At 36.4% G+C, this 27,426-nt stretch overlaps 1 protein-coding gene across 7 annotated transcripts in view; it reads right to left on the reverse strand.

The window, feature by feature from the left end:
- Positions 1-27,426, reverse strand: part of OSBPL8 (oxysterol binding protein like 8) — a 169,185-nt gene that overhangs the window by 13,449 nt on the left and 128,310 nt on the right. For all 7 annotated transcript variants that reach the window (XM_047742863.1, XM_047742862.1, XM_047742861.1 and 4 more), the window contains 10 exons: positions 25,905-26,076; positions 22,551-22,788; positions 21,767-21,951; positions 17,511-17,592; positions 16,878-16,976; positions 14,953-15,049; positions 12,800-12,898; positions 9,707-9,804; positions 7,726-7,815; positions 6,324-6,460 (listed from right to left, as the gene is read on the reverse strand). In XM_047742863.1, the coding sequence (XP_047598819.1) occupies positions 6,324-6,460; positions 7,726-7,815; positions 9,707-9,804; positions 12,800-12,898; positions 14,953-15,049; positions 16,878-16,976; positions 17,511-17,592; positions 21,767-21,951; positions 22,551-22,788; positions 25,905-26,076 (1,297 nt within the window). The remainder of the gene's footprint in view (positions 1-6,323; positions 6,461-7,725; positions 7,816-9,706; positions 9,805-12,799; positions 12,899-14,952; positions 15,050-16,877; positions 16,977-17,510; positions 17,593-21,766; positions 21,952-22,550; positions 22,789-25,904; positions 26,077-27,426) is intronic.

The following is a 27,426-nucleotide window of genomic DNA, read 5'->3' on the forward strand; positions in this document are numbered from 1 at the left end:
TTTTTATAAGACAAATAAAAATATACTATCTATATTCCATCTACCTAGGAAGACAGCATGTTGTGACTGAAAGAACACAAGCTTTGGAATCAGAGTTGGGATGAATTCTTGGCTGGTGAGCTAAAAGTTACTTATCCTAAGACTCATTTCCTCATCTTTAAAATATGTTAAATTAGGAGTCAAGATGGCGGAGAAGTAACAGGCTGAGACTACTTCAGATAGCGGGAGATCAGCTAAATAGCTTATCTAAAGATTGCAAACACCTACAAATCCAAAGGGAGATTGAAGAGAAGAACAGCAACTCTAGAAACAGAAAATCAACCACTTTCTGAAAGGTAGGACTGGTGGAGAAGTGAATCCAAAGCAACGGGAAGATAGACCGTGGGGGGAGGGGCCAGCTCCCGGCGAGCGGCGGAGCAACGGAACACAAAATCAGGACTTTTAAAAGTCTGTTCCGCTGAGGGACATCGCTCCAGAGGCTTAACCAGGGTGAAGCCCACGCAGGGTCAGCATGGCCTCAGGTCCCGCAGGGTCACAGAAGGATCGGGGGTGTCTGAGTGTCGCAGAGCTTACCGGTATTAGAACGGGGAAGCCGGCTACAGAGACAGAGTCGAGTAGTGAGCTCTCAGCTCGGGGTTACCTTGAACCGGTCGCAGGCTCGGTCAGCTCGGAGCGTGGCCGGAGGCCAGGGTGATGGGAGTAATTGGGCACTGTTCTCTGAGAGCGCACTGAGGAGTGGGACCCTGGGCTCTCGGCTCTTCGGGGCCGGAGACCGGGAGGCCGCCATCTTCATTCCCGCCCTCCGGAACTCTACGGAAAGCGCTCAGGGAACAAAAGCTCCCAAAAGCAAACCCAGCAAACCCGAGCGGATTACTCAGCCCGGCCCTGGGTAAGGGCAGTGCAACTCCGCCTGGGGCAAAGACGCTTGAGAATCACTACAACAGGCCCCTCCCCCAGAAGATCTACGAGAAACCCAGCCAGGACCAAGTTCACCTACCGAGGAATGCAGTTTCAATACCAAGGAGAGCGGCGGAATTCCAGAGGAGAAGAGAGCAAAGCACGGAACTCATGGCTTTCTCCCCATGATTCTTTAGCCTTGCAGTTAATTTAATTTTTTTTTTCTTTTTCAATTTTTTTTTCTTTTTCTCTTCTTCTAAATTTTTTTAACTTTTACCGTTTTCTTTTTAACGTTTTTTAAATAGTTTATCTAATATATATATATATATTTTTCCTTTTTATATTTTTTCTTTATTGGTTTTCTTTTTTTAATTGTTTCTTTTCTTTTTTTTTTTTTCTATTCTTTTTTTTTCTTTCTGAACCTCTTTTTATCCCCTTTCTCCCCCCTCACGATTTGGGATCTCTTCTGATTTGGCTAAAGCATATTTTCCTGGGGTTGTTGCCACCCTTTTAGTATTTTACTTGCTCCTTCATATACTCTTTTTTTTTTTTTTTTTTTTTTTTGACAGAGAGATCACAAGCAGGCAGAGAGAGAGGAGGAAGCAGGCTCCCCGAGAGAGCAGAGAGCCCGATGCGGGGCTCGATCCCAGGACTCCGAGATCATGACCTGAGCCGAAGGCAGCGGCTTAACCCACTGAGCCACCCAGGCGCCCCTCCTTCATATACTCTTATCTGGACAAAATGACAAGGCGGAAAAATTCACCACAAAAAAAAGAACAAGAGGCAGTACCAAAGGCTAGGGACCTAATCAATACAGACATTGGTAATATGTCAGATCCAGAGTTCAGAATGACGATTCTCAAGGTTCTAGCCAGGCTTGAAAAAGGCATGGATGATATTAGAGAAACCCTCTCAGGAGATATAAAAGCCCTTTCTGGAGAAATAAAAGAACTAAAATCTAACCAAGTTGAAATAAAAAAAGCTATTGATGAGGTGCAATCAAAAATGGAGGCTCTCACTGCTAGGATAAATGAGGCAGAAGAAAGAATTAGTGATATAGAAGACCAAATGACAGAGAATAAAGAAGCTGAGCAAAAGAGGGACAAACAGCTACTGGACCACGAGGGGAGAATTCGAGAGATTAAGTGACACCATAAGACGAAACAACATTAGAATAATTGGGATTCCAGAAGAAGAGGAAACAGAGAGGGGAGCAGAAGGTATATTGGAGAGAATTATTGGAGAGAATTTCCCCAATATGGCAAAGGGAAGAAGCATCAAAATCCAGGAGGTTCAGAGAACCCCCCTCAAAATCAATAAGAATAGGTCCACACCCCATCACCTAATAGTAAAATTTACAAGTCTTAGTGACAAAGAGAAGATCCTGAAAGCAGCCCGGGAAAAGAAGTCTGTAACGTACAATGGTAAAAATATTAGATTGGCAGCAGACTTATCCACAGAGACCTGGCAGGCCAGAAAGAGCTGGCATGATATATTCAGAGCACTAAATGAGAAAAACATGCAGCCAAGAATACTATATCCAGCTAGGCTATCATTGAAAAGAGAAGGAGAGATTAAAAGCTTCCAGGACAAACAAAAACTGAAAGAATTTGCAAATACCAAACCAGCTCTACAGGAAATATTGAAAGGGGTCCTCTAAGCAAAGAGAGACCCTAAAAGTAGTAGATCAGAAAGGAAAAGAAACAATATACAATAACAGTCACCTTACAGGCAATACAATGGCACTAAATTCATATCTCTCAATACTTACCCTGAATGTTAATGGGCTAAATGCCCCAGTCAAAAGACACAGGGTATCAGAATGGATAAAAAAACAAAACCCATCTATATGTTGCCTACAGAAACTCATCTTAAACCCGAAGACACCTCCAGATTTAAAGTGAGGGGGTGGAAAAGAATTTACCATGCTAATGGACATCAGAAGAAAGCAGGAGTGGCAATCCTTATAGCAGATCAATTAGATTTTAAGCCAGACTATAATAAGAGATGAGGATGGACACTATATCATACTCAAAGGAACTGTCCAACAAGAAGATCTAACAATTTTAAATATCTATGCCCTAACGTGGGAGCAGCCAACTATATAAACCAATTAATAACAAAATCAAAGAAACACATCAACAATAATACAATAATAGTAGGGGATTTTAACACTCCCCTCACTGAAATGGACAGATCATCCAAGCAAAAGATCAACAAGGAAATAAAGTCCTTAAATGACACACTGGACCAGATGGACATCACAGATATATTCAGAACATTTCATCCCAAAGCAACAGAATACACATTCTTCTCTAGTGCACATGGAACATTCTCCAGAATAGATCACATCCTGGGTCCTAAATCAGGTCTCAACCGTTATCAAAAGATTGGAATCATTCCCTGCATATTTTCAGACCACAATGCTCTGAAGCTAGAACTCAATCACAAGAGGAAATTTGGAAAGAACCCAAATACATGGAGGCTAAACAGCATCCTTCTAAAGAATGAATGGGTCAACCAGGAAATTAAAGAAGAATTGAAAAAAATTCATGGAAACAAATGATAATGAAAACACAACAGTTCAAAATCTCTGGGACACAACAAAGGCATTCCTGAGAGGAAAATATATAGTGGTACAAGGCTTTCTCAAGAAACAAGAAAGGTCTCAGGTACACAACCTAACCCTACACCTAAAAGAGCTGGAGAAAGAACAAGAAAGAAAGCCTAAACCCAGCAGGAGAAGAGAAATCATAAAGATCAGACCAGAAATCAATGAAATAGAAACCAAAAAAACAATAGAACAAATCAACGAAACTAGGAGCTGGTTCTTTGAAAGAATTAATAAGATCGATAAACCCCTGGCCAGACTTATCAAAAAGAAAAGAGAAAGGACCCAAATAAATAAAATCATGAATGAAAGAGGAGAGATCACAACTAACACCAAAGAAATACAGACAATTGTAACAACATACTATGAGCAACTCTACGCCAACAAATTTGACAATCTGGAAGAAATGGATGCATTCCTAGAGACATATAAACTACCACAACTGAACCAGGAAGAAATAGAAACAGAAAAGACCTCGAATAGCCAAAGGAATATTGAAAAAGAAAGCCAAAGTTGGTGGCATCACAATTCTGGACTTCAAGCTCTATTACAAAGCTGTCATCATCAAGACAGCATGGTACTGGCACAAAAACAGACACTTAGATCAATGGAACAGAATAGAGAGCCCAGAAATAGACCCTCAACTCTATGGTTAACTAATCTTTGACAAAGCAGGAAAGAATGTCCAATGGAAAAAGGACAGCCTCTTCAATAAATGGTGTTGGGAAAATTGGACAGCCACATGCAGAAAAATTAAATTGGATCATTTCCTTACACCACACACGAAAATAGACTCAAAATGGATGAAGGACCTCAATGTGAGAAAGGAATCCATCAAAATCCTTGAGGAGAACACAGGCAGCAACCTCTTCAACCTCAGCCGCAGCAACATCTTCCTAGGAACATCACCAAAGGCAAGGGAAGCAAGGGCAAAAATGAACTATTGGGATTTTATCAAGATCAAAAGCTTTTGCACAGCAAAGGAAACAGTTAACAAAACCAAAAGACAACTGACAGAATGGGAGAAGATATTTGCAAACGACATATCAGATAAAGGGCTAGTGTCCAAAATCTATAAAGAACTTAGCAAACTCAACACCCAAAGAACAAATAATCCAATCAAGAAATGGGCAGAGGACATGAACAGACATTTCTGCAAAGGAGACATCCAGATGGCCAACAGACACATGAAAAAGTGCTCCACATCACTCGGCATCAGGGAAATACAAATCAAAACCACAATGAGGTATCACCTCACACCAGTCAGAATGGCTAAAATTAACAGGTCGGGAAATGACAGATGCTGGCGAGGATGCGGAGAAAGGGAACCCTCCTACACTGTTGGTGGGAATGCAAGCTGGTGCAACCACTCTGGAAAACAGCATGGAGGTTCCTCAAAATGTTGAAAATAGAACTACCCTATGACCCAGCAATTGCACTGCTGGGTATTTACCCTAAAGATACAAACGTAGTGATCCGAAGGGGCACGTGCACCCGAATGTTTATAGCAGCAATGTCTACAATAGCCAAACTATGGAAAGAACCTAGATGTCCATCAACAGACGAATGGATAAAGAAGATGTAGTATATATACACAATGGAATACTATGCAGCCATCAAAAGAAATGAAATCTTGCCATTTGCGACGACGTGGATGGAACTAGAGGGTATCATGCTTAGCGAAATAAGTCAATCGGAGAAAGACAACTATCATATGATCTCCCTGATATGAGGGAGAGGAGATGCAACATGGGGGGTTGAGGGGGTAGGAGAAGAGTAAATGAAACAAGATGGGATTGGGAGGGAGACAAACCATAAGTGACTCTTAATCTCACAAAACAAACTGAGGGTTGATGGGGGGAGGGGGGCTGGGAGAAGGGGGGTGGGGTTATGGACATTGGGGAGGGTATGTGCTATGGTGAGTGCTGTGAAGTGTGTAAACCTGGCGATTCACAGGACCTGTACCCCTGGGGATAAAAATATATGTTTATAAAAAATAAATTAAAAAATAAATAAATAAATAAAATATGTTGAATTAGATTCACACCTCAAAAATTGCTGTATGCCTTGGCAAAGCTTCACTCTTGATAGAGAGCATCATGTGGTTATAGCTGAAACAATTTTTAGAACTGGTACATACATATTCTTCCATTTTTGACAACCTCAATTTTGAATGTAGAAGGAAAGTACACAGAAATGAATCCTCATGACAATGAGATATGAGAATGATATGCATATGAAAACATGTGGTGAGAGCTAAATTGTGTAAAAGTACCTGGTAAAGTGTCTCTTACATAGAAAACTTCTAACACAAAGAAATATATAATAAGAATAGAGCTGGGCAATACTTAAACAATATTTTTGGTTCAAAAGTATAAGAGATCAGCAAGAATTTCACAACTTAAGAACAGAAACTATCCTGGTAATTATTACCCAACTAATGTAAGTCCTCTAGAAGCCCGCATATCCTGTGACATAATTCTTTAATTTTGAAAACCAAGAGTAATTACTCCCATGATTTTATACAAAGAGAACATAAGTTTATTATTTTTGTTTTTAATAGGCCCTAGGGCAGATAAGAAGAGAAAGGAAAAAATGGGAAGCTTTAGTTTAGAACTGCAGAAAACCAGTATGTTTTGTATATTTATTTGACATTCACATATATCAAAAAAAGTCCTAACACATCCCAAAAATGTTGTTATTTTGCTGAATTAAAATGTGACTGAAAACTGACAGAGAAAAGTGTCCATACTATTGAGGGACTAAAAAACACTCTTCAATATTCATGACATTAGCTGACAAATGGTATACTTACTTCTCTGATTCAAAATCCCCCTGCTCTTCAAATTTTACAGTGTGCCTTATTAATCTCCACTGCTTAATGTCTGGTGTTGGATTCCAGAAAACCTCTGAATTATCAGTCTTTTTGTCATTAATAAAAACTTCACTATCCTACATTTAAAGAAATTAAAAAATTACTGTAGAGAATTTTCATTATTTAAAAAGGATTATTTAGTATAACAATATAATAATACTTTCTTCCTGATGTAATCCCACAGTTAAACACATTTTAAAAACAAATACAACTAGCACTTTTCTAAAGGTCCCAAATCTCGTCATTTTATAAAATCATTAAATATGTAATACTAGTCATTTAAAAAATTTCAACACACAAAAAGTTCATGAGATTTCACAAGTTTTACTTAATAAACACATTTCAAACAATTACTTGCAAAAACCTCAACAACCATTTCAGAACTGTCAAAGTAGAGCACAGTATTTGCTAGAACTACAACGAGATGCTGTTGACTATCTATGTACTCAATATATACAAAAACCTCAACGAGCTTTTCTTAGCATTAAAAATTTTAGCACAATCTTAGAAATTTCATTTCTTTAAAAACATATTTTTATCTTTTTTCCAAATGATTTTTGGGTAGAAGTAAATTTTTAAAATTACAGAGCATATGTGGCCTCTTGATTGAGTCTCTAGATCCAATTTCATTTTCTCATCACACTTCTCATCATTTTCTGCTTATTACAATGTAGAAAATAGCATATACTCCGTGTTCACAGAGACTGCATCTAGCCAGTACCATGATATATCCTTCTCATTCATTTAAGCTCCTCTTAACAAAATTACATAAATGTGAATTTACGTCAGTAGAGAAAGAAAGAAAAACCATTGCTCTCAAATACCACTGTATCCTTTCCATGTTCCTCAAAAGGAAATGTAACTCTAACTGGAAATGCCTCTTTCTTCGAGGTGAGAGGCAGTATACTGCTCTGAGTAGAAGCACAGCCCTGGAGCCAGAGAGCATGGGCTGGAATATTGCTCCATCATTTTGAGAGCAAATTAAACTCTCTGTGCCTCAGTGTCCTCCTCTGTAAAACAGAGATAGTTAACAGAACCCACCTCATACAATTATTTAGTATTAAATGAATTAATAAGAGTAACATTTTTAGACAGTGCAGTACATTTTAAGTGGTAAGTGTTAGCTATTTTTATTGAATTAAAGTTTTGGAAAGATAAAGTATTACATGAAACTAAATACTGTTGATAACAGTTCAATGACAAAATATTTGTTAGGCTGAAGCTTATATTGAATAGTGATGATGCTTTTAGCAATGGAATAAGTGAACTTATAAAATGTTATTTTTATTTTTTTTCACAGAATAAAATTCTTTTTCTAAAGCTAAAATACAAAAATACTTACCCAATGGCCTTCCAAAGTAGCTAGGACTTCTTTTCCCAATTTAAGTTTCCCTGATATTTGATTAACACAGTCACTACTACCTAGAAATGGCTTTTAAAAGAGAAAAATGTTAAGAAATATTTTGCTTTTAACTTATATTTATATATAATGTAGACAAAAAAGAATGAAAGATGTAATTGTATAGTTACAGTGCTACTGAAGGCAAAAAGGGAGAAATTTTAGTCAGAAATGTTCCATGAAAAGAAATTGGAATTTGTGGGGGAAAAAAGGTAAAAACAGAGTGTGTGAAGTCCAAATAAACGTAGTGAGAAAGGTCACAAATGATGACTCATGCTCCCTGTGCTTTCTTCCGAGTCAACTCTGGTCCATCAATGTTGTAGTCTATTTAAATAATAGTTAGTGGACTTGAGGGACTTAATTCATCTATTAGAATAGCCCTTCCTTCAAAACAATAATAAAATAATAATTAACCAAAAAATCCTCCAAAAATCAAATTAGAAGAAATACACTTTGAGTTATTTTATTGCTTTACTGATGTCTCTTATCAGTAACAAAATTTTGATGTTCCAATCTAGCCCTTAAAGGTGTCAGAAATTACTTAAGACATCTTTAGTCATTATTTTCAGATATCATTATCAGCATACAAGCAAAAAATCTGCTAAGATTAAAAAAAAAAAAGGGCACTGCACCAAATAATACTGAAGAGACACTTTTTATCAGAACAAAGCTGCTGATTAGTCACTGGATCAGTTGGATATCAAAATAGAAGAAATTTAGTAACAAATATTAAACAGTTCATAGAAATATTCTTATCTGAACATATGTATTGTCCTAAACCAATAACTGCCACAATGAAAAGGTCTTAAATTTCCCTTCCACTTAGAGGAAGACAAAATTTTCAAAATACAGCCATCTTCCCATTGAGAAGTGGGGTCTACATCCTTTCCCCTTGAATTTGGGTGGGCTTAGAACTCTTCAATTAACAGAAAATGGTGGAAGTGATGTAATTTGATTTTTCTGCAACCAGGTCATGGATGGCAATGCAGCTTCCACCTTGCTCACAAGAACACCGGCACTTGGAACCATGAGCTCCCAAGTATGAAGTCTGACTACTCTGAAGCCACTGTGCTGTGAGGAAGCCAAGCCACATGGAAGGGCCATACATACAGGTGTTCAGATCAGCAGTCCTAGTCTTTAAGTTGTCTCTAACCCATGCACCAGACATGTAAGTGATGAGCCTTCAAATGATCTCAGCCCCAGCTGTTGAGTCACTCACAATCTGCAAGTCTTCCTAAGGCCCCAAACATTATGTGGCAGAGATAAGCCATCCCTAATATACTCTGTCCAAGTTCCCTACTGATAGGCTCCTTACTGTTAGAACCCCCACAGATCAGAGCAAGGTTGTTTTTAAGGCTGTGAGTTTGAGTAAATCGTTAGGCAGAAACAGTAACCAATATAACTCTTAGTGTATAGAACTTTAGCTCAAGTTGATACCTACCTTTGTGGTATCTGTAAAGAAATGCTTTAATTTACTGAGAAATTTCTATCCATTCACTTCATATACTTCATCTCTCATAGAATACCAACAGTTTTATTAATTAAAATCAATAAACAAAAAATGAAGGCCTTCTGTTGATTTGGATCTGCCAAAGCTGCCCTCTGATGAATTCTGGGTTCTTAAATTTATTTATTTATTTTTTAATATTTTATTTATTTATTTGACAGAGATCACAAGTAGGCAGAGAAGCAGGCAGAGAGAGAGAGAGAGGAGGAAGCAGGCTCTCCACTGAGCAGAGAGCCTCACGTGGGGCTTGATCCTAGGACTCTGGGATCATGACCTGAGCCGAAGGCAGAGGCTTAACCCACCGAGCCACCCAGGTGCCCCTTAAATTTATTTTTTAAGGAGGTAAACTATGCTCTTTGTTCAATAGCTATAGCACAGATCCTCTTTAATTAGATGACACCTTCTATCTGTACTAACCTTTAGTTTGAATTCAAGTATTGCACTGTATCCAGTTTTTTGACATGTAATATTGACTATGCCACCAAGCTCCAATGTCATTGTGCCATAAAGAATTCCTAAAGAAAACAAAATAAAACAATTTTGACAAAAGGTTCAAGAGAGATGCTGGCTAATAATAACAAGCAAAACTTTACAATCTACTCTCCTTCTAGGAGAAACCCGTAATTCAGAGGTATTTTGTCCCACCCAATAACAATCTGTCACATACACAGAGTTGTTTCTGTGGGACTTAAATAGGTAACAGAGGGTACAATTATTTGCAGATTCCACTCCATTTGTAGATCTAATTATTTGCAAATTCAAATTCTCACTAAAACATGTTAGCAATTCCAAAATAAATACTCATAGCACTTTTGTAGTCCTTCATGTATATGCACAGAGTCGTGAAAAATTTGAGTTGTCCTATGTGCAAATTGCCAGCTGAGGCTGAACAAGGTTAACAGTGCCTTCTGGTTTCATCGCTCATTTGGTAAACAAGTGCCTTTTTTGCGGTATTTTTAAGAGCCAGATTTTTCACAGTTTGGTGATTTTTGTTGGTAATTTTACAGTTTAAAATGACCTCCAAATATAGTGCTGTCTAGCATTCCTAAGCATAGAAGGTTATAATGTACCTTATGGAGAAAATGTGTGTCAAAGCTTGGTTCAGGCATGAGTTAGAGTGCTGTTTGGCTGTTAGTTTAATGTTACTGAGTCAATAATATACAATAAGGTGTCTTTAAATAGAAACAAGGTTAGATATTGATTGGTTGATGAAAAGGTGACTCAAACTAACCTAATTTTGTGTTTGCCCTAGGGGCAATGGTTTAGTATTCATTAAAATGTGTTTGTGGTAACTTTACAGAACGTAAGTACTGCTAATCACAAGAATTAACTGTAGAAGTAAGACAAACATGTAAAAAGAAAAAAATCCCTCAAGATAGGTTCTGTGGCTAAAAGTTGAGAAAATTCATTTAACTTAAAGTTTTGTGTTTTTTTTTTTTAAAGATTTTATTTATTTATTTGACAGACAGAGATCACAAGTAGGCAGAGAGAGATAGGAGGAAGCAGACTCTCTGCTGAGCAGAGAGCCCGATGCGGGGCTCGATCCCAGGACCTGGGATCATGACCTGAGCCGAAGGCAGAGGCTTTAACCCACTGAGCCACCCAGGCGCCCCAACTTAGTTAAAGTTTAAGAGTGTGTGTGTGTGCAAGACTTGTTCTTGGACTAAACTGTTAAGGGAGCTTTTAATATGCAAATGCATAATGTTAATTTCCAAGAAGGAAGAGACTATACGATGTGTCTCATACTTAATTGGTTATGGAACTCACTTTGTTTTTGTTTTGTTTTTAAATTTAATTTCCTTTCAATGTAACAGAATTCATTGTTTATGCACCACACCCAGTGCTCCATGCAATACATGCCCTCTATAATACCCACCACCAGGCTCCCCCAACCTCCCACCCCCTGCCCCTTCAAAACCCTCAGGTTGTTTTTCAGAGTCCATAGTCTCTCATGGTTCATCTCCCCTTTCAGTTTCCCTCAACTCCCTTCTCCTCTCCATCTCCCTATGCCCACCATGCTATTTGTTATGCTCCACAAATAAGCGAAACCATATAATAACTGACTCTCTCTGCTTGACTTATTTCACTCAGCATAATCTCTTCCAGTCCCGTATGGAACTCACTTTGTAAAACTATTTGTGAAATTAACGATTTGAGGAGAACATCATAGAAAATACACAAGGGTAAAAAACAATCATTATTTCCTATGCTCATCCACGAGGGGTTATATTCTAAATGATAAAGATTTTAAAATATACTTATCAATTTAGTTCATAATTTCAGATATTTCACTTCATGCCTATTTCAAGAACCCCACAGGAAGCTCTAAGAATTATCTAGCCTGAGGCCACAGCTGGCCACTCTTATACTTCAAACAAGGTAAGTCCATGTTACAGTGGATGGGAGTAAACAAGCCTGGAGTTGAGTCTCAGCGTTCTCACTGGTTTGGCCTTAGATAAGATACTTAACCCTCTCAGTTTTTACATCTGTGAAATGAGGCCACAGTAAATAATCCATGTCTTCAAGAATCAGTTCCTAAAAGAAGATAATCATTACTCAAAAAATTATTTTTCAAAAATGGTTTGCAGGGAAGCCTGGGTAGCTTAGTCGGCTAAGCGTCTGCCTTTGGCTTAGGTCATGATCCCAGAGTCCTGGGCTCAAAGACCGCATCAGGGCTCTTCTCCCCCACCTCTGCCTGCCACTCTCCCAGTTTGTGCTCATGCTCTCTCCGACAAATAAATAAAATCTTTAAAAAAAAAAAAGTGGGTTGCAAAGGATTACACAGATAATGACCAAACTGAGTGTTGAAGCTGATGCCATACAGCTTAATAGTGTAGGTTACAGAGATCTTGACTCTGCAACATCCTAGCTGTTTGATCTCAGGCAAATTAACCTCTGATATGCCTCAATTTCCACATTCATAAAAGAGACAATATTACCTACTTTATAGGGCTGCTGAAATGATTAAATGAGTTTGTAAATGTAAGGTGCACAGAATGGCTGGGTCCCTGGTCTGTCGTAAATGATAGTACCTTTATCTGTGTCTTGAATAATGGGGAAAAGTATAATACATTAGTTTTTAAGAAATTGCCAAGTGAAGATAAGAACATTTTTTAAAGGAGTTAGCATACTGAAAAGAAGCAAATTAACATTTTAAAAAGAGCTGGAGGTGCAAGAAAACGAAAATCATTTTTAATAAGATTCTGAAATAACGGGCAGTTTTAAATTTTAAATTTCAAATTTTAAAACCTGTACATTAGGTAAATGGAATTCCATTATTATAACTTAGTTTTTTCCAACCAAAGTATGTGTCATAGAAGTCTGTTGTAGGTGAATTCACCACAGAAACATTCGGTAGATGACAGCGATAATCTTAAATATCTATAAACCAAGGACATTTTCAAACAAAAGGCTGACTCCCTCAATCACAAAACACAACAAATTACAGCCATGTATATTTACTTAAAAAAGGTTTATAGAGTATCTAACTCAAGTATGGAAAACACTTACCTTTACAATGAGCATATGGCATTGTCATGACATAATCTTCACCTCTATTCAAGAAAGTTAATCGTGCTTCTCCTTCTAATATTGCAGATAATGAGTTTCCTAGAATAAATATCATATATTAAATTTCAGAAAACTAATGCAACCAATTAAAAATAAACAAAATATACTTAGGACACCTACCATACATCTACAGTGGACTATCTTAAAAATGTCTCAATCTCAGTGTGCCCAAATGTGTATTTGTTATTTTATATCCCAAACATATGTGATCCACATTCCTAGTCTTACAAAATGAGTACTTTTAAAAGGTACAGTTACATGCTTATTATGTTATGTTACTTTATATGAGGCTCTTAAAAATCTTAAACACATAGAACATACAATAAACAAAACACTGTTTTATGGTATGGCTTAATAACATATCTGTGTTTGAATAAAAACATTATTTCTTACCTGTATATTACATAGTTAAGTCCCAAGCTTTCAGTATTTAAAACTGACATAATAATATTACAGATAATTTGAAAAAAGAAAACATAAGCATAACCCATCAAAATGCAATTGTTGATAAAATTCCATGGTATTATCTTCTAGCTTTTCTCCCATGTTTATTTTTCTTCCCCCACCATCAGTTTTATTGAGGCAAAATTTACATATAATATGTGACCTACTCTGATATTTCATTAGTCTTGGTAATTGTATACAGTCATGCAACCATCATCACACAATTATGATACAGAACTTTGCCATCACCCCAAAAAGCTCCCCCTTGCTTCTAGGTAGTCAATCCTTTCTTCCAGCCCCAGGAAACCACTGGTTTGGTTTTTGTCACTATAGTTTTACCTATTCTAGAATTTATACAGATGGCATCACAGAATATGCAGTTTATTGTGTTTGACTTCTTTTACACAGCAAAATGTTTTTCACATTCATCCATGTTGTTGTAACAACATTTCATGCCACTGTAACAATTTTCAAAATCTAATATATGAACATAGTGTAACTATGTTCTTAAATCTTTAATTTTCCTCAGCAATGCTTCGTAGTTTTTCAGTGTTTACAAGTTTTACGCATTTTTTATTTCTAAATATTTTATTTTTCCACATACTACTGTAATTGAAGTTGTTTTTTAAACTTCATTCTGTAAGTGTTCATTTTTAGTATATAGAAATACAATTGGCTTTTGTATTTTGACCTTGTATCCACCAACCTTATTAAATTCATTTATCAGTTCTAGTAGTTTTTTGTATATTCCTGAGGGTGTGCTGGCTATGAGTTCTAATACAATTTTGTACAGAAGTAGTGAAAGTGAACATTTTTGCTTTGTACCTGATCTTAAGTAAAAATTACTTAGTTTTCACCTTAAGAGTATGAAATTGGCTATATATTTTTCACAGATATCTTTAGTCCTAGTTTGTTGAGGGCTTTTATCATAAATGAGTGTTGAAAGTTGTCAAATGCTTTTTCTGCATTTTAAAAAATGATACGGTTTTCCTTCATTCAATTAATATGAACTACACTGATTTTCAATGTTATACCAACATTGTACCTCCAAGAGAAACTCCCCTTGATAAACTGATCATGATATATATCTTTTTAACATATCCTTTTATGTGTGTGTACCTCCCTTTATATATACTGATTTGTTACTAATTTTGTAAAGATTTTTATGTATACATTCATGAGAGACGATGATCTATAGTTTCTTTGTACTGTATGGTCTTGGGATTAGGATATAATGTAGGTCTCATAAAATGAGTTGAGAAATGTTTCTTTCTTTTTTCTGTAAAATGTTTAGTGGTTTTGTTTTTTGGAGTTTTTTTGGTATTATTTTTCTTTAAATATTTAGAAGAACTTAAGACATCTGAAATTGGAGTCTATGTTTGTTTTATTTTTTTTTCAAGATTTTTATTTATTTACTGGACAGAGAGACACAGTGAGAGAGGGAATACAAGCAGTGGGAATGGGAGAGGGAAAAGCAGGCTTCCTGCCAAGCAGGGAGCCCGATGCAGGGCTCGATCCTAGGACCCTGGGATCATGACCTGAGCCGAAGGCAGACGCCCAATGACTACGCCACCCAGGTGCCCCTGTTTTGTTTTTTTAAATACTACCTTCCAGAAAAGGGGGCAAACTTAGAGACAAGGAGAACTCACCATAGAACTTAGACTTAGCCAGGATACTACCACTAAGGCAAAACCCATCCTTTCGGTTACTAACATAAAAGGCAGATATTGGTGGATGATGGGACACCTATTGAACACAGGAAAAAATGTAAATATAATAACATAAGCATATTATTGTGTTATTATCAAAAGCTCAAGTCTTAAAAGTATACTCTAATAAGAAGCAATGTTTGTTAAGTGGTAAAATTAAACATTGGTGATTACAGTAACAAGCCTCCAAGATATCTCCCAAGGAAACCACTTCGTGGTATTCACACCATTAGGTGGACTCCTTTTACACTGTACCAAAGTTACTTTGTGTAAAAGTGACATATGTCACTTCTGAAATTAAGTTATAATACACAATCCATTTTGGTCTCTCGCTCTCTCAGATCATTAGCTCTGAGAAGCCAGCTTCCATGTTGTGAACAATCCCATGAAGAAACCTATGTGGAAAGGAACTGAGTGTTCTTTTTAAAAGACATGTGATGAGCTTAGAAGTGAAATCTTCCAACTCAGGTTAAGTCTTCAGATAATTACAAAGCTGGCTGACAGCTTCACTGCACTCTCATGAGAGACCCTGAGCCAGAACCATCCAGCTAAGCAGCTCTCAGATTCCTAAACTTCATTATAGAAGCTAATAAATGCTTGTTGTTTTAAGCCATTAAGTTTTGGCAGTCATTGATTATATAAGCAATGGATAACTAATACAGTGGCTACTCTTCAAATGGATTACAAAATAGGCAACAGGAAACAAAAGCTTTGACAAATATGTTACTTTAGTAATCTAACACACACACACACACACATCCCCCTTATGTTTTCTGAAATGAGTCAAAGCTAAAATCAAACTCTTCTCAAGCTTCTCAATTTAGTGAGGAATTATAGTAAACTAAAATACAAGGTGATATAATAATTTTTAAAAAATTAATACACAGATAAAATGTCTCCACTTGAGAGGTATATCAAAATCTCTAGGGAAAAGAGGAAGGTTTTTCATATGACACATAATCTTCATCCTTCTTACACTCTAGGTGAGAATAATTACAGTAAGTTGTCATTGTTATTGAGAAAAAAATGTATTACTCAGGACCAGGGGCAAAGGAGGATGAGGGGAAAAGATTGAGAATCATGAATATGAATGTATATAAGTCTAAATTAATGAAAGGTTAAAACTAAGAAATATTTCTGACTGCCTACTATGCATACAACAAAAAGAGAGGTTTATAGGGAGGGTATTCCTTCAAGGAGCTGACAATTCAATTAGGAAGTAAACAGTCTGTAAAAAGTTAAACAGTGTGTTAAAAATAACAGCTTAATGGATAATCACAAAAAATAATAAAAGATTGAGAAGCTAGAAATCACTGGGAGATACAGTCACTGGGATCATGAAAGAGGAGCGGGTCAGGGTTGGTTTAGATGGAGAACAGCTGAGAAAAAATACTGGAATGGGAGAATTAAATTATAAAATAACGAGACAAAAAAGTACAAGATCAGGTTGTCTAATTATGAATGCAGAGGTCTGATTACTATAGAGGATTCAGAAAGGCATCTAATTTGAGATTAATTTAGAATGATATGGAAGACCTTGAATGCCAGAGAAATGGGTGTAAATCTGATTTAAGAACTAGGAAACCACTGGACAATTTTGGTCATAAAGGAAACAAAATCTGGTTGTGGGTAGGGGGAGGCACAGAAAAACAAGATTTTTTGGTCACAGGCTTCCATCACCATAATAGTAATACTTACAAATAAGATATTTAGTAGTATTCAGTACTAAAAGGTTAAATGCTTAACTAAATGTTCACTAGTAAGAAAGATTAAGCAACAGTGAATTTACTGAGTTAATATTCTTTATTAAAATATTCCAATAACTTCCAAACCAGTTTTGTTTCTGTAACATGCACTTCTAATACCTGTTCAGCAATATAAAAAGTTTTGCTGTTCGTTCTAGGATGAATCCACAAACAACGGAAAGTTTCACCAAGTATAGGATTGTAAGGTTTCTTCAGTCCCTGGTAAAAAAAATAAAAAATAAAAAAATAAAAAAAAATACAAGTTTCAAAATACAAATCTGAAAGATTCCAAATAGTTTAAACTAGTCAAAATGGATTTAGCGGTGTCATCTGGGATTTATCCATATAAAATTTCACAGTAGAGGGGCGCCTGGGTGGCTCAGTAGGTTAAAGCCTCTGCCTTCGGCTCAGGTCATGATCCCAGGGTCCTGGGATCGAGCCCCTGCGTCGGGCTCTCTGCTCAGCGGGGAGCCTGTTTCCCTTCCTCTCTCTCTGCCTGCCTCTCTGCCTACTTGTGATCTCTGTCAAATAAATAAATAAAATCTTTAAAAAAAAATTTAAAATTTCACAGTAGAGACATGAAAAAAATGAAATAAAATGAAATTATTTCAATCCACAATACAGGTCTAAATGATCAAGTAGTATGCAATTTTGCTGACTCAAAGAGGCCTTGTAATGCTTATCAATAAATAAAGATAACATAATAAATAAGGAGCTCATATAAGGTTAAAGAAAATAAAATATAAACATTACCTTTGGCTTTTTATAGAATCCTGACAAATACCATTTCACTACTTTCTTCAAACGGAAATAAGGATTTTCTTCAAGAGCAGCCCTAAAAAACCAAAATGGTATACACTAAACTTTCACAAAATATATCACAAATTCTCCCTTCTATTATCAAGTAAACAACCGAGTATGAGATATGACTGGAAAACTTAAGTCATATTTAAAACAGATAGTAAAAACAACCATGTACATCAGTCAGTAAGAATAACTTTTCATAGTCTGGTTGCTTTTCTCCCCATTTTTCCTATTGTCTGATATACCGCCCAGGTCTTTGCTCAAGCAGTTTTTGGAAACTCTCCAAACCGAGGTTTTTCAAGTGGGTTCTTAGAGCCCTAGATGTTGTTAGGAGTTCTGTGAGAAATTACGATTAAAAAGTAAAAATAAAAGGGGCGCCTGGGTGGCTCAGTGGGTTAAAGCCTCTGCCTTCGGCTCAGGTCATGATCCCAGGGTCCTGGGATCGAGCCCCGCATCGGGCTCTCTGCTCAGCGGGAAGCCTGCTTACTCCTCTCTCTCTGCCCGCCTGTCTACTTGTGATCTCTGTCTGTCAAATAAATAAAATCTTTAAAAAAAAAAATTTTTTTTTAAAAAGTAAAAATAAAAATAAACACATTTGAGATTTAAGGATTGCATGGTTCCTAGCATTTACAACGATGGGGCCAAGCAGTCTCATTAACAGTTTCATTAAAGGTGTTCAGCTCCCTACTTGATTTAGTCTGTTCTCAGTAACTAATGTTAATTAGAGGAGATCAGTAACGGCTGAGTGCCATCCTACACGAAGGGAGGACAATAGGCTGATATTAATCTCTCCCATGAAAAATGCTCCATTAAGAAAAGGATTGTAGCAAAAATGAACTATTGGGATTTTATCAAGATCAAAAGCTTTTGCACAGCAAAGGAAACAGTTTACAAAACCAAAAGACAACTGACAGAATGGGAGAAGATATTTGCAGATAAAGGGCTAGTGTCAAAAATCTATAAAGAACTTAACAAACTCAACACCCAAAGAACAAATAATCCAATCAAGAAATGGGCAGAAGACATGAGCAAACATTTCTGCAAAGAAAACATCCAGATGGCCAACAGACACATGAAAAAGTGCTCCCCCATCACTCGGCATCAGGGAAATACAAATCAAAACCACAATGAGATATCACCTCACACCAATCAGAATGGCTAAAATGAACAAGTCAGGAAATGACAGATGCTGGCAAGGATGCGGAGAAAGGGGAACCCTCCTACACTGTCGGTGGGAATGCAAGCTGGTGCAACCACTCTGGAAAACAGCATGGAGGCTCCTCAAAATGTTGAAAATAGAACTACCCTATGACCCAGCAATTGCACTACTGGGTATTTACTCTAAAGATACAAACGTAGTGATCCGAAGGGGCACGTGCACCCGAATATTTATAGCAGCAATGTCTACAATAGCCAAACTATGGAAAGAACCTAGATGTCCATCAACAGATGAATGGATAAAGAAGATGTGGTATATATACACAATGGAATACTATGCAGCCATCAAAAGAAATGAAATCTTGCCATTTGCGACGACATGGATAGAACTAGAGGGTATCATGTTTAGCGAAATAAGTCAATCGGAGAAAGACAACTATCATATGATCTCCCTGATATGAGGAAGTGGAGATGCAACATGGAGGGTTAAGGGGGTAGGAGAAGAATAAATGAAACAAGATGGGATTGGGAGGGAGACAAACCATAAGTGACTCTTAATCTCACAAAACAAACTGAGGGTTGCTAGGGAGAGGGGGGTTGGGAGAAGGGGGGTGGGGTTATGGACATTGGGGAGGGTATGTGCTATGGTGAGTGCTGTGAAGTGTGTAAACCTGGTGATTCACAGACCTATACCCCTGGGGATAAAAGTATATATGTTTATAAAAAATAAAAGAATTAAAAAATATATATAAAAAAAGGATTGTATGTTTTTTTAGTTCCTAGTACAAAATACAGAAGTTTCATATCACAAATATGGAAGTTTTAAGATAACTGAGTCAATCAAAAAGGATTTAACCTATTCTTAGTGATTTTCCAGTGAATAATATCTATCAGTGTAGCAGATAATCAAAGAACAATTTTCATTTTAAAGAAGAAATTTTTAGAAGCCATTACTCAGCTACCCCCCACTTGCCCTTTTGCTGTTGCTATAAATACTGCAGAACACTGACCATGTATGCCACAAGTGAATTCTACTGAGTTTTCATACATACATAACATATAATATATGAATAATAATTATGATAATTATAATTTAACTATTTATTAGCAAATAGAATTATGTAGCCAGAACACTTTTTAAGTGAAAGAAAAGGAAGCAAACCACACACATTTCTTTGGACCTTGCTTTTTCCACACATGCATAATCCTAACGATCCCTCCAAATCAGGTTATAGACTTCTTATGTATGTATGTATCATACATTATTTAACCACCTCAACTATGGCTGAATACCTGAGTTATCAAATCTTTTACTATTACAAGCCTTGCTGCAACAATCTTGCATATGTCATTTTGAATATGCAGAGGTATATCTGTAGGAGTTATTACCAGAAGCAGGATTACTGGATCAAAGGACTGAATGAAACTATAATTCTGATAAATATTGCCGGATTCCCATCAAAAGCACCATGCTAATTTTTATCAGGCAGCAGCAGAGTACAAGTGCCCATTGCCCCACAAAGCCTTGGCAACGGTGTGTGTAGCCAGAACAATTTGGGATAATGGGCTTCTCACAAGAAGATCTTACTGTAATTTATAGGAACCTGCCTCATACTCTGAGAGAAATGAACTTCTAGACAGATAAAAGAACTATAATAAGATGTAAAGCACAAGTGGGGCATAAAAGCTTTTGGATTTTGGTCACTGTGATGGATAAAAAATAATAGCTCATAATTTGAACCTGCAGTTTTCTTATTTTGAGTGAGATGTTTAAGGACCGTTTCTATTAATTTTCAAACTCTGGTCATTTCCTCTACTCCTTTTTCTATTAGGTTGCTGATCATTTCATTAAATTTCTAAGAGCTCTTTTTATTTTAGGGAGATTAACACTTTGGGTGTGCCTTAATTTGCAAAAATCTCCCAGTTTCTCAATTATCTTTTGATTTAGCTTATGATTTTTTTTTGCAATGTTCATTATTGTAACTGGTAGACTAATAATGTAATTACTAAACTGAATACAGATATTGATGCAGAATCTAAAAATCAGGTCATAATACCAGAACTCAATATGCTAGAAAACAGTGTCTTGAATAGCTGGAATGGGGGCAGCATGCAAAACTTGGAAAGGTATGCATAAAGTTGATGTCTTTCACTGGTTCTCCAGGAAACTGCTAGGAAAGGGGCAGCTCTTCCTCCACCTTCTTTATGCCTGCCTTCCTCAGAATTATACCCATGATCAGTTGGCAGAAAGAAAAGCAAAGATGGAAGTGGGGATTTATATCATGAGCCAGCAACTGGCCTGGTTGTGGTAAGTTGCACATGCCTCATGAGCATGTAGAGAAGATACGTGTAAACAAAAGCACAAGCCCCAGGATGGGACCTGAACAAGAGCTTAGTCGACCCAGGCAGGGGTGGGGGCAAGAGGAACACAAGGAATCCCAATCACCTCTTCCTATGTTAGGAGAGTGAACAGGTCAGAGAGCCTGAGAAAGCAGTGCTGTTTAAAAAAAGGGGGCGGGGCACCTGGGTGGCTCAGTGGGTTAAAGCCTCCGCCTTTGGCTCAGGTCATGATCTCAGGGTCCTGGGATCGAGCCCCGCATCGGGCTCTCTGCTAAGCAGGGAGCCTGCTTCCCCCTCTCTCTCTGTCTGCCTCTCTGCCTACTTATGATCTCTCTCTGTGTGTCAAATAAATAAATAAAATCTTTTAAAAAGCAAGGAAGCAAGCAGTGCTGTTGGTAAAGGGGTAGACTCCTTGTCTTCCTCAAGCATGTTGTCTTCCGACACAACTTCATAAATGGAAACATTATAGCAAAGTATTGAATATTCTTATTTAGGTCAACTGTAGAAATGATGAAGAGAGTGAAGAGTGATATCTCATAAGAGATGGATTTTGGCAAGGCATAATCACTGTACTTATAGACGTCTGAAAAATCTCTTAAAACCATGAAGTGTCTTTGCTTTTAAAAAATCTACAAAAATCTACAAAAAAAAAAAAATCTACAAAATATCTACAAAAAAAATCTAAAAAAAAGTAAGAATCTACTTACTCAGACAGGAAATCTGCATGATAGTAGTAATCTGAAAGTTTATCCAGGAAAGAACGAGGTTCCAAAATAAATGTAGGCAGAACTACCCTGGACAGGTCCATGCCAGGACGGACTTGTTTCAGCAGGGTCCAGATAAGGCTTTTGTTTTCTTCAGACACAGTTTCTGTTTGAGAAGCCTCACCTGCCTTTAGCAATTAACAAAAAATACTGAAATATCATATTTATTTCAGGCATTTTAGATATGTAGATAAGACATTTGATGTTGAAATCTGAATATGGTATAGAACTATTTCAAGCATTCTTAACATGAGTGAAAATAACTCATAAGGTAGTAAGCCTATAGCTATAAAACTTAAGTAAAATAGTAGTTGTTAATAGACATCACAGGGAAGGATATACACAAATAATTCATTACATGCTATTATTTTATACTATACTTACTTCTATGCCCTAGCAATAACAAGAAAGTTGTAAGCTCACGCATCTTTGCAATTTACATTGTACCTGGCAATATCAAGCAGTACTATCCTATTTCAAAAACAAACTGAAGAAAATGTAAACTTTATATTTAACAGAATATATCGGTACTTGTGTGAGTATATATACGTATTTAATTGTTTATAAATTCTGATATATTTCATATGTATGTGATTTTAAAAATAAAATAGTTATCACACAAATATTTTCTTTCAAAAAATAAGCAATAGGTCAAAGAAATGTCTTCAATCTCACTTGGAAGTTCCCAAGAATTAGAAAAAAAAATCTCTGAAAATCAGATTTTTACCTCTCCGAGTTCTTCATGGCTCTGTTCAGTGTAGGTAGTCTCCTTTAAAGGCTCAATGGGCTCAGGTTCGATATAAGAGTCATCTTGCCTTTCTGATGTATCTGTGTCACTTTCTTCACTTTTTCCCATCACCTCATTATCAGACTCATCATGCTCTTGATCATTTTCTTTATCGGATTTATCAGAGTACATATCTTGGTCCTTAAAATGTTGCCGTTCAATTTCACTATCATTTAACCTTGAGGGAAGGATTAGGAAGAAGAATAAGGAGATTAAGAATATATAATTTATAAATCAGATGATATGAAACATTTATTAAGACTTTAAGTGTCAGGCACTGTTCTGTGGTTTACACAACTTTACTCAGTTAACCCTCAAAAATAAGTGTATAAGTATTAATATTATTCTTACCTTACAGGATTAGTAAATAAAGGCACAGAAAAATTAAATAAAAACCTGGGAAATATTAAAAGAGAACACTCTGAGTTCTCTGTCTCTTTAACACTTAGGGCTAAAAGGTCCTAAAAGCAAAATTTTAGACTTCCCCTTGTTATATTTTTTTCTTAGTTTTATAAACATCCTCACTTGAATCAACTTCACTATCACTTCTGGTCTAAAGAAAAACTTCAAGTCAACGTCATCAGATTCTCAAGTGAGCTCAAATGAATTATGACTTTCCCCCCATAAAGGTCTCTCCAAAGTCACTCAAAGTAAGTGAAGCTATAAAAGTAATCCTCTATCTTTAATACTTGACTCATAGGCTTAATCTTGAAAAAAAAGTTCAGAAGAATTGCTAATGGAAATTTTGGTTTATAGAAATAAACCTATACTAAAATTGATTAAGTTGCTATACCCCAATCCTATTCTTACTTACAGTGATTAGGTTAATAATTTGTTCAGAAAGGTATTTTTTTTTAAGATTTTATTTATTTATTTGTTTGACAGAGAGAGAGAGATCACAAGTAGGCAGAGAGGCAGGCAGAGAGAGAGGGGGAAGCAGGCTCCCTGCTGAGCAGAGAGCCCGATGCTGGGCTCGATCCTAGGACCCTGAGATCATGACCTGAGCCGAAGGCAGAGGCTTAACCCACTGAGCCACCCAGGTGCCCCCAGAAAGGTATTTTTTAAAAACCCCTCACTTCCAGAATAAAAAAATGTAAAATTTTTTTCCCAAAATATTCATTTGTTTGGGTTTTAACAAAAGATACTTTAAAAAAAAAAAAGATTTTATTTATTTATTTATTAGAGAGAGAGAGAGTGGGGGCAGGGGCAGAAGGAGAGAAAGAGAGATTCTCAAGCAGACTCTGTTCTAAGCACAGAGCCAGATGTAGGGTTGGATCCCACAAGAGCTGCATGCTTAATAGAACAAGCCACCCAGGCTCCCCTAACCAAAGAATTTCTAATAGAAATTCATTTTTACAGTACTAATTTTCTTTTGTTCCCTTTATAATCATGTATTTAAAAAATGTAGTCTCAAATTCTGTCCCTATTTTCTTACCACCTACTCTCTCCTTGACTTTTCATGGTCTGGCTTTCACTCCCCTGAATCCACTGAATCTGTTCCCTTAAAAGTCACTAACAATGGCTTAGTTGACAAATCCAATGTCCTTGTCTTATCTTCATCTTCTGTGACTTCTCTGTGATTTTTGATGATTATTTTCCTTGAAGTGGTCTTAGTGCTTGGGTTGCGTGTAACTATGGTTTGACTCTTTGAGCTCTCTGATCCCTCTTAGTTTGTTCCATCCTTAAGATATTTTATTCTTCCTTGGCCCTTTTATTTTCTTTATCCTCTCTCTCCTTTTGCAAGCTTGCCAATTTCAAGCCTTCATCATCATTTCTATTTGATTTTCAAACCCATGCATGCATAAATAAGCTTCAGGCCCATGTTTTTAAATGCTTGGCTGATATCATCTATATATCCTGGGACCAATGCGTCCTCAGCACTTCCAATATTTAACACACTATCATCTCCCAACATGGGTCTTTTTTAAAATTTTACCATCATCTTACCAGTCATTCAGGCTTAAAACTTGCAAATATTTACCTTCACTCACTCCCTGTCCCTTACATCCAAGCAGACTATACATCTCAGGGAGGCCTCCATTCCCCGCTTCTCTGCATCATCAGCTCTTAGCTCATGTTCTGCCGTACAGCCAAATGAACAAATAGCTATGTTGATTCTACCTTTGTAAAAATTTGTTTCCTGATTCCCTAGCTGAATGTTAGCTTCCTATCCTCTAAATTCTCCTGATCCTGTAACATCCTAAAGCATCCCTCCCCTTTGGTTATTTATATCATTCTTATTATTTATAGTTGCCTGGTAATTTTTAGGTTTTAAACAAATCAAAACAAACAAAAACTCTCTTCAGGATCACACAGCTAGTAAAAACTGTTGTACTGGATTCAAATTTAGGTCATATCTGATCTCCCTATTTATAATGCAATGGATAATATAAAAAGTATGTATAATGTCTTTTACAGAAAAGAGGCTCAAAAAATTTCAATGAATAAATATGTGAAGAAGATGATGTTTTAAGATTCCAAAATAATAGCACTTAAAAATTACCTGGGATTCAAAAAAAACAATGGACTATTAATAGCTGAAGATCTTTGAGGGAAAAATCTTGGGAAGAAGCCCCACATTCATTCATTCATTCCTAACTTTGAGGAAAGTCACCTCAATGCTGATGAGAATAAGTAGTTTCAGAACAGAAGTTGAGTACTGGGACAAGGGAGAGGGAAATCTAATTTTTTTCCTACAAAGCAACAAGCTGTGTGAACCTCAAACTAAGTATTGGTTAGGTTCCACAGGGAAATATTTTTTTAGTATTAACTACAATGACTATCTCAGAGGATAAAACCACAAATAGGATACAGTTCTAACTTGAAAACACTTAAAATAGGAGAATTCCACAAATACCAGATAGAATAAGTGCCATTATCAAAAAAATTAAAAAGTGTTACAGAACAGCTATAGAAGAACAGATTATACCTTACTGTCATGAAGCAATAAAGGCTTTGCATTTGATGTAATATTTGAGATTGGTCTTGAAGAAAAGCATTATTATAGGAAAAAAGAGCAAGGAGGACTAGGAAACATTGTTAATGGAGAGAACGCCATGTACAAAGACAAGGTATATATTTGGGAAAGAACAATTAATTCACATTAGCTGAAATCAAGGAAATAACTTTCCATACCTTATAACAGCAACTAAAAAGATCTCAAACCAGCCCTGAAGCCATATAATGGGAAGAAAACAGACAAGTTCAATTTCAGATACACTACAAAAATTCTAGGCTGACTAACCTAGCGAACAACATAGTCCCTCATAAAAATTAGTGACAGAAGCTACTCACTGAAAGTTGTCACCACTGTGGAGATTGTTAGCACGTAATAAGCCATACAAAGTCACATGTGTGCTCTCTGATGAAATGCTCAGGTCATGTTCCTTTCCTTCCCTGATCATTGTACGTTTAAGAAGACTAGAACATTTCAAAGCCAACTCCAAAGCATCCATCCAGCACCTTCCTAGAAGAACACAGATTCATATGCAGTGTAGATCAAGAAACTATAAAAACCAGTAGCCATCTTAATTCAACACCGTTAACCTTTAAGAATACTATTATTTCTTTGAGAAACATGAACTGGCAAAGTTAATTTGAATATAAAATCTTGCAAGGATTATTTTAATGCAATTTTTCATTTTAACAAGTTTTTTTTTATTAACATATAATGTATTATTTGTTTCAGGGGTACAGGTCTGTGAATCATCAGTCTTAGACAATTCACAGCAATCACCATAGCACATACCCTGCCCAATGTTAACAAGTGCTTTTTACAGACAAAGCATCTAGTAACCACGGGTTAATGAACAGCATATAGGATGCATTAGAAAGTACACCTAATCTAAAATAAATGTACTTTATTTTTAAAATCTTAGAGCAGTAACAGGTAGTATAATTTTCAACTACCAAAGAAGGCACATAAAATATACTGAAGATATTAGGTTTCTAATAAACAAACTTATCAAAACAATGTTTTGTTGTTGATAAAAGGCCTATCCCCAGGTTTACCATCCATTCTACTCACATGTATGAAAATTTCTGAGTCATGGAAATGCCTATATGGTATTGTCCTGAACTGCCGTATTAGTAGAAACACTAATAACCTAATTTTTAAAATTAAAATTTATTTATTTTTATTTATTTATTTTTAAAAAGATTTTATTTATTTATTTGATAGAGAGAGGTCACAAGTAGGCAGAGAGACAGGCAGAGAGAGGAAGGGAAGCAGGCTCCCCGCCGAGCAGAGAGCCTGATGCGGGGCTCGGGCTCGATCCCAGAACCCTGGGATCATGACCTGAGCTGAAGGCAGAGGCTTTAACCCACTAAGCCACCCAGGCGCCCCTAAAATTAAAATTTAGAACTGTATTAGCAAAACAAAAAACCTGTTAGTTGCTCTTAAAAATGTATATATATATTTCAATATGTGCTGGAAATATCAGGCACGTAAAACACTTTTCGTAATGTAAGCTTGTGCCTATGGTATTTTAATTTTAAAAATCATCATCAGGTAAAGTAAACTTTGAAAACTTACAAGATTTTCTAGGCTAAGCTGAATTATGAAACATTAAAGTGAGGAAGAAATCCATTATCAATTATTAAGGTTTAAAGTTAGTTTGCTATAACATACGTTTTATTCTCTCCATATTGTTTTAAGAATTAAGTGTTAAGTTACTAGGCACAGAACAAAGTTTGTACTTGAATCTCTTACATAAAAAAACTCAAAACAGTGTATATGTGTTATAATGTTAATTTAAAAAATTTTATTTATTTATTTGACACAGAGAGAGTATAAGCAAGGGGAGTGGCAGGCTGG

This window comes from Lutra lutra, chromosome 8, assembly GCF_902655055.1.
Source record: "Lutra lutra chromosome 8, mLutLut1.2, whole genome shotgun sequence".
NCBI classification, from domain to species: domain Eukaryota; kingdom Metazoa; phylum Chordata; class Mammalia; order Carnivora; family Mustelidae; genus Lutra; species Lutra lutra.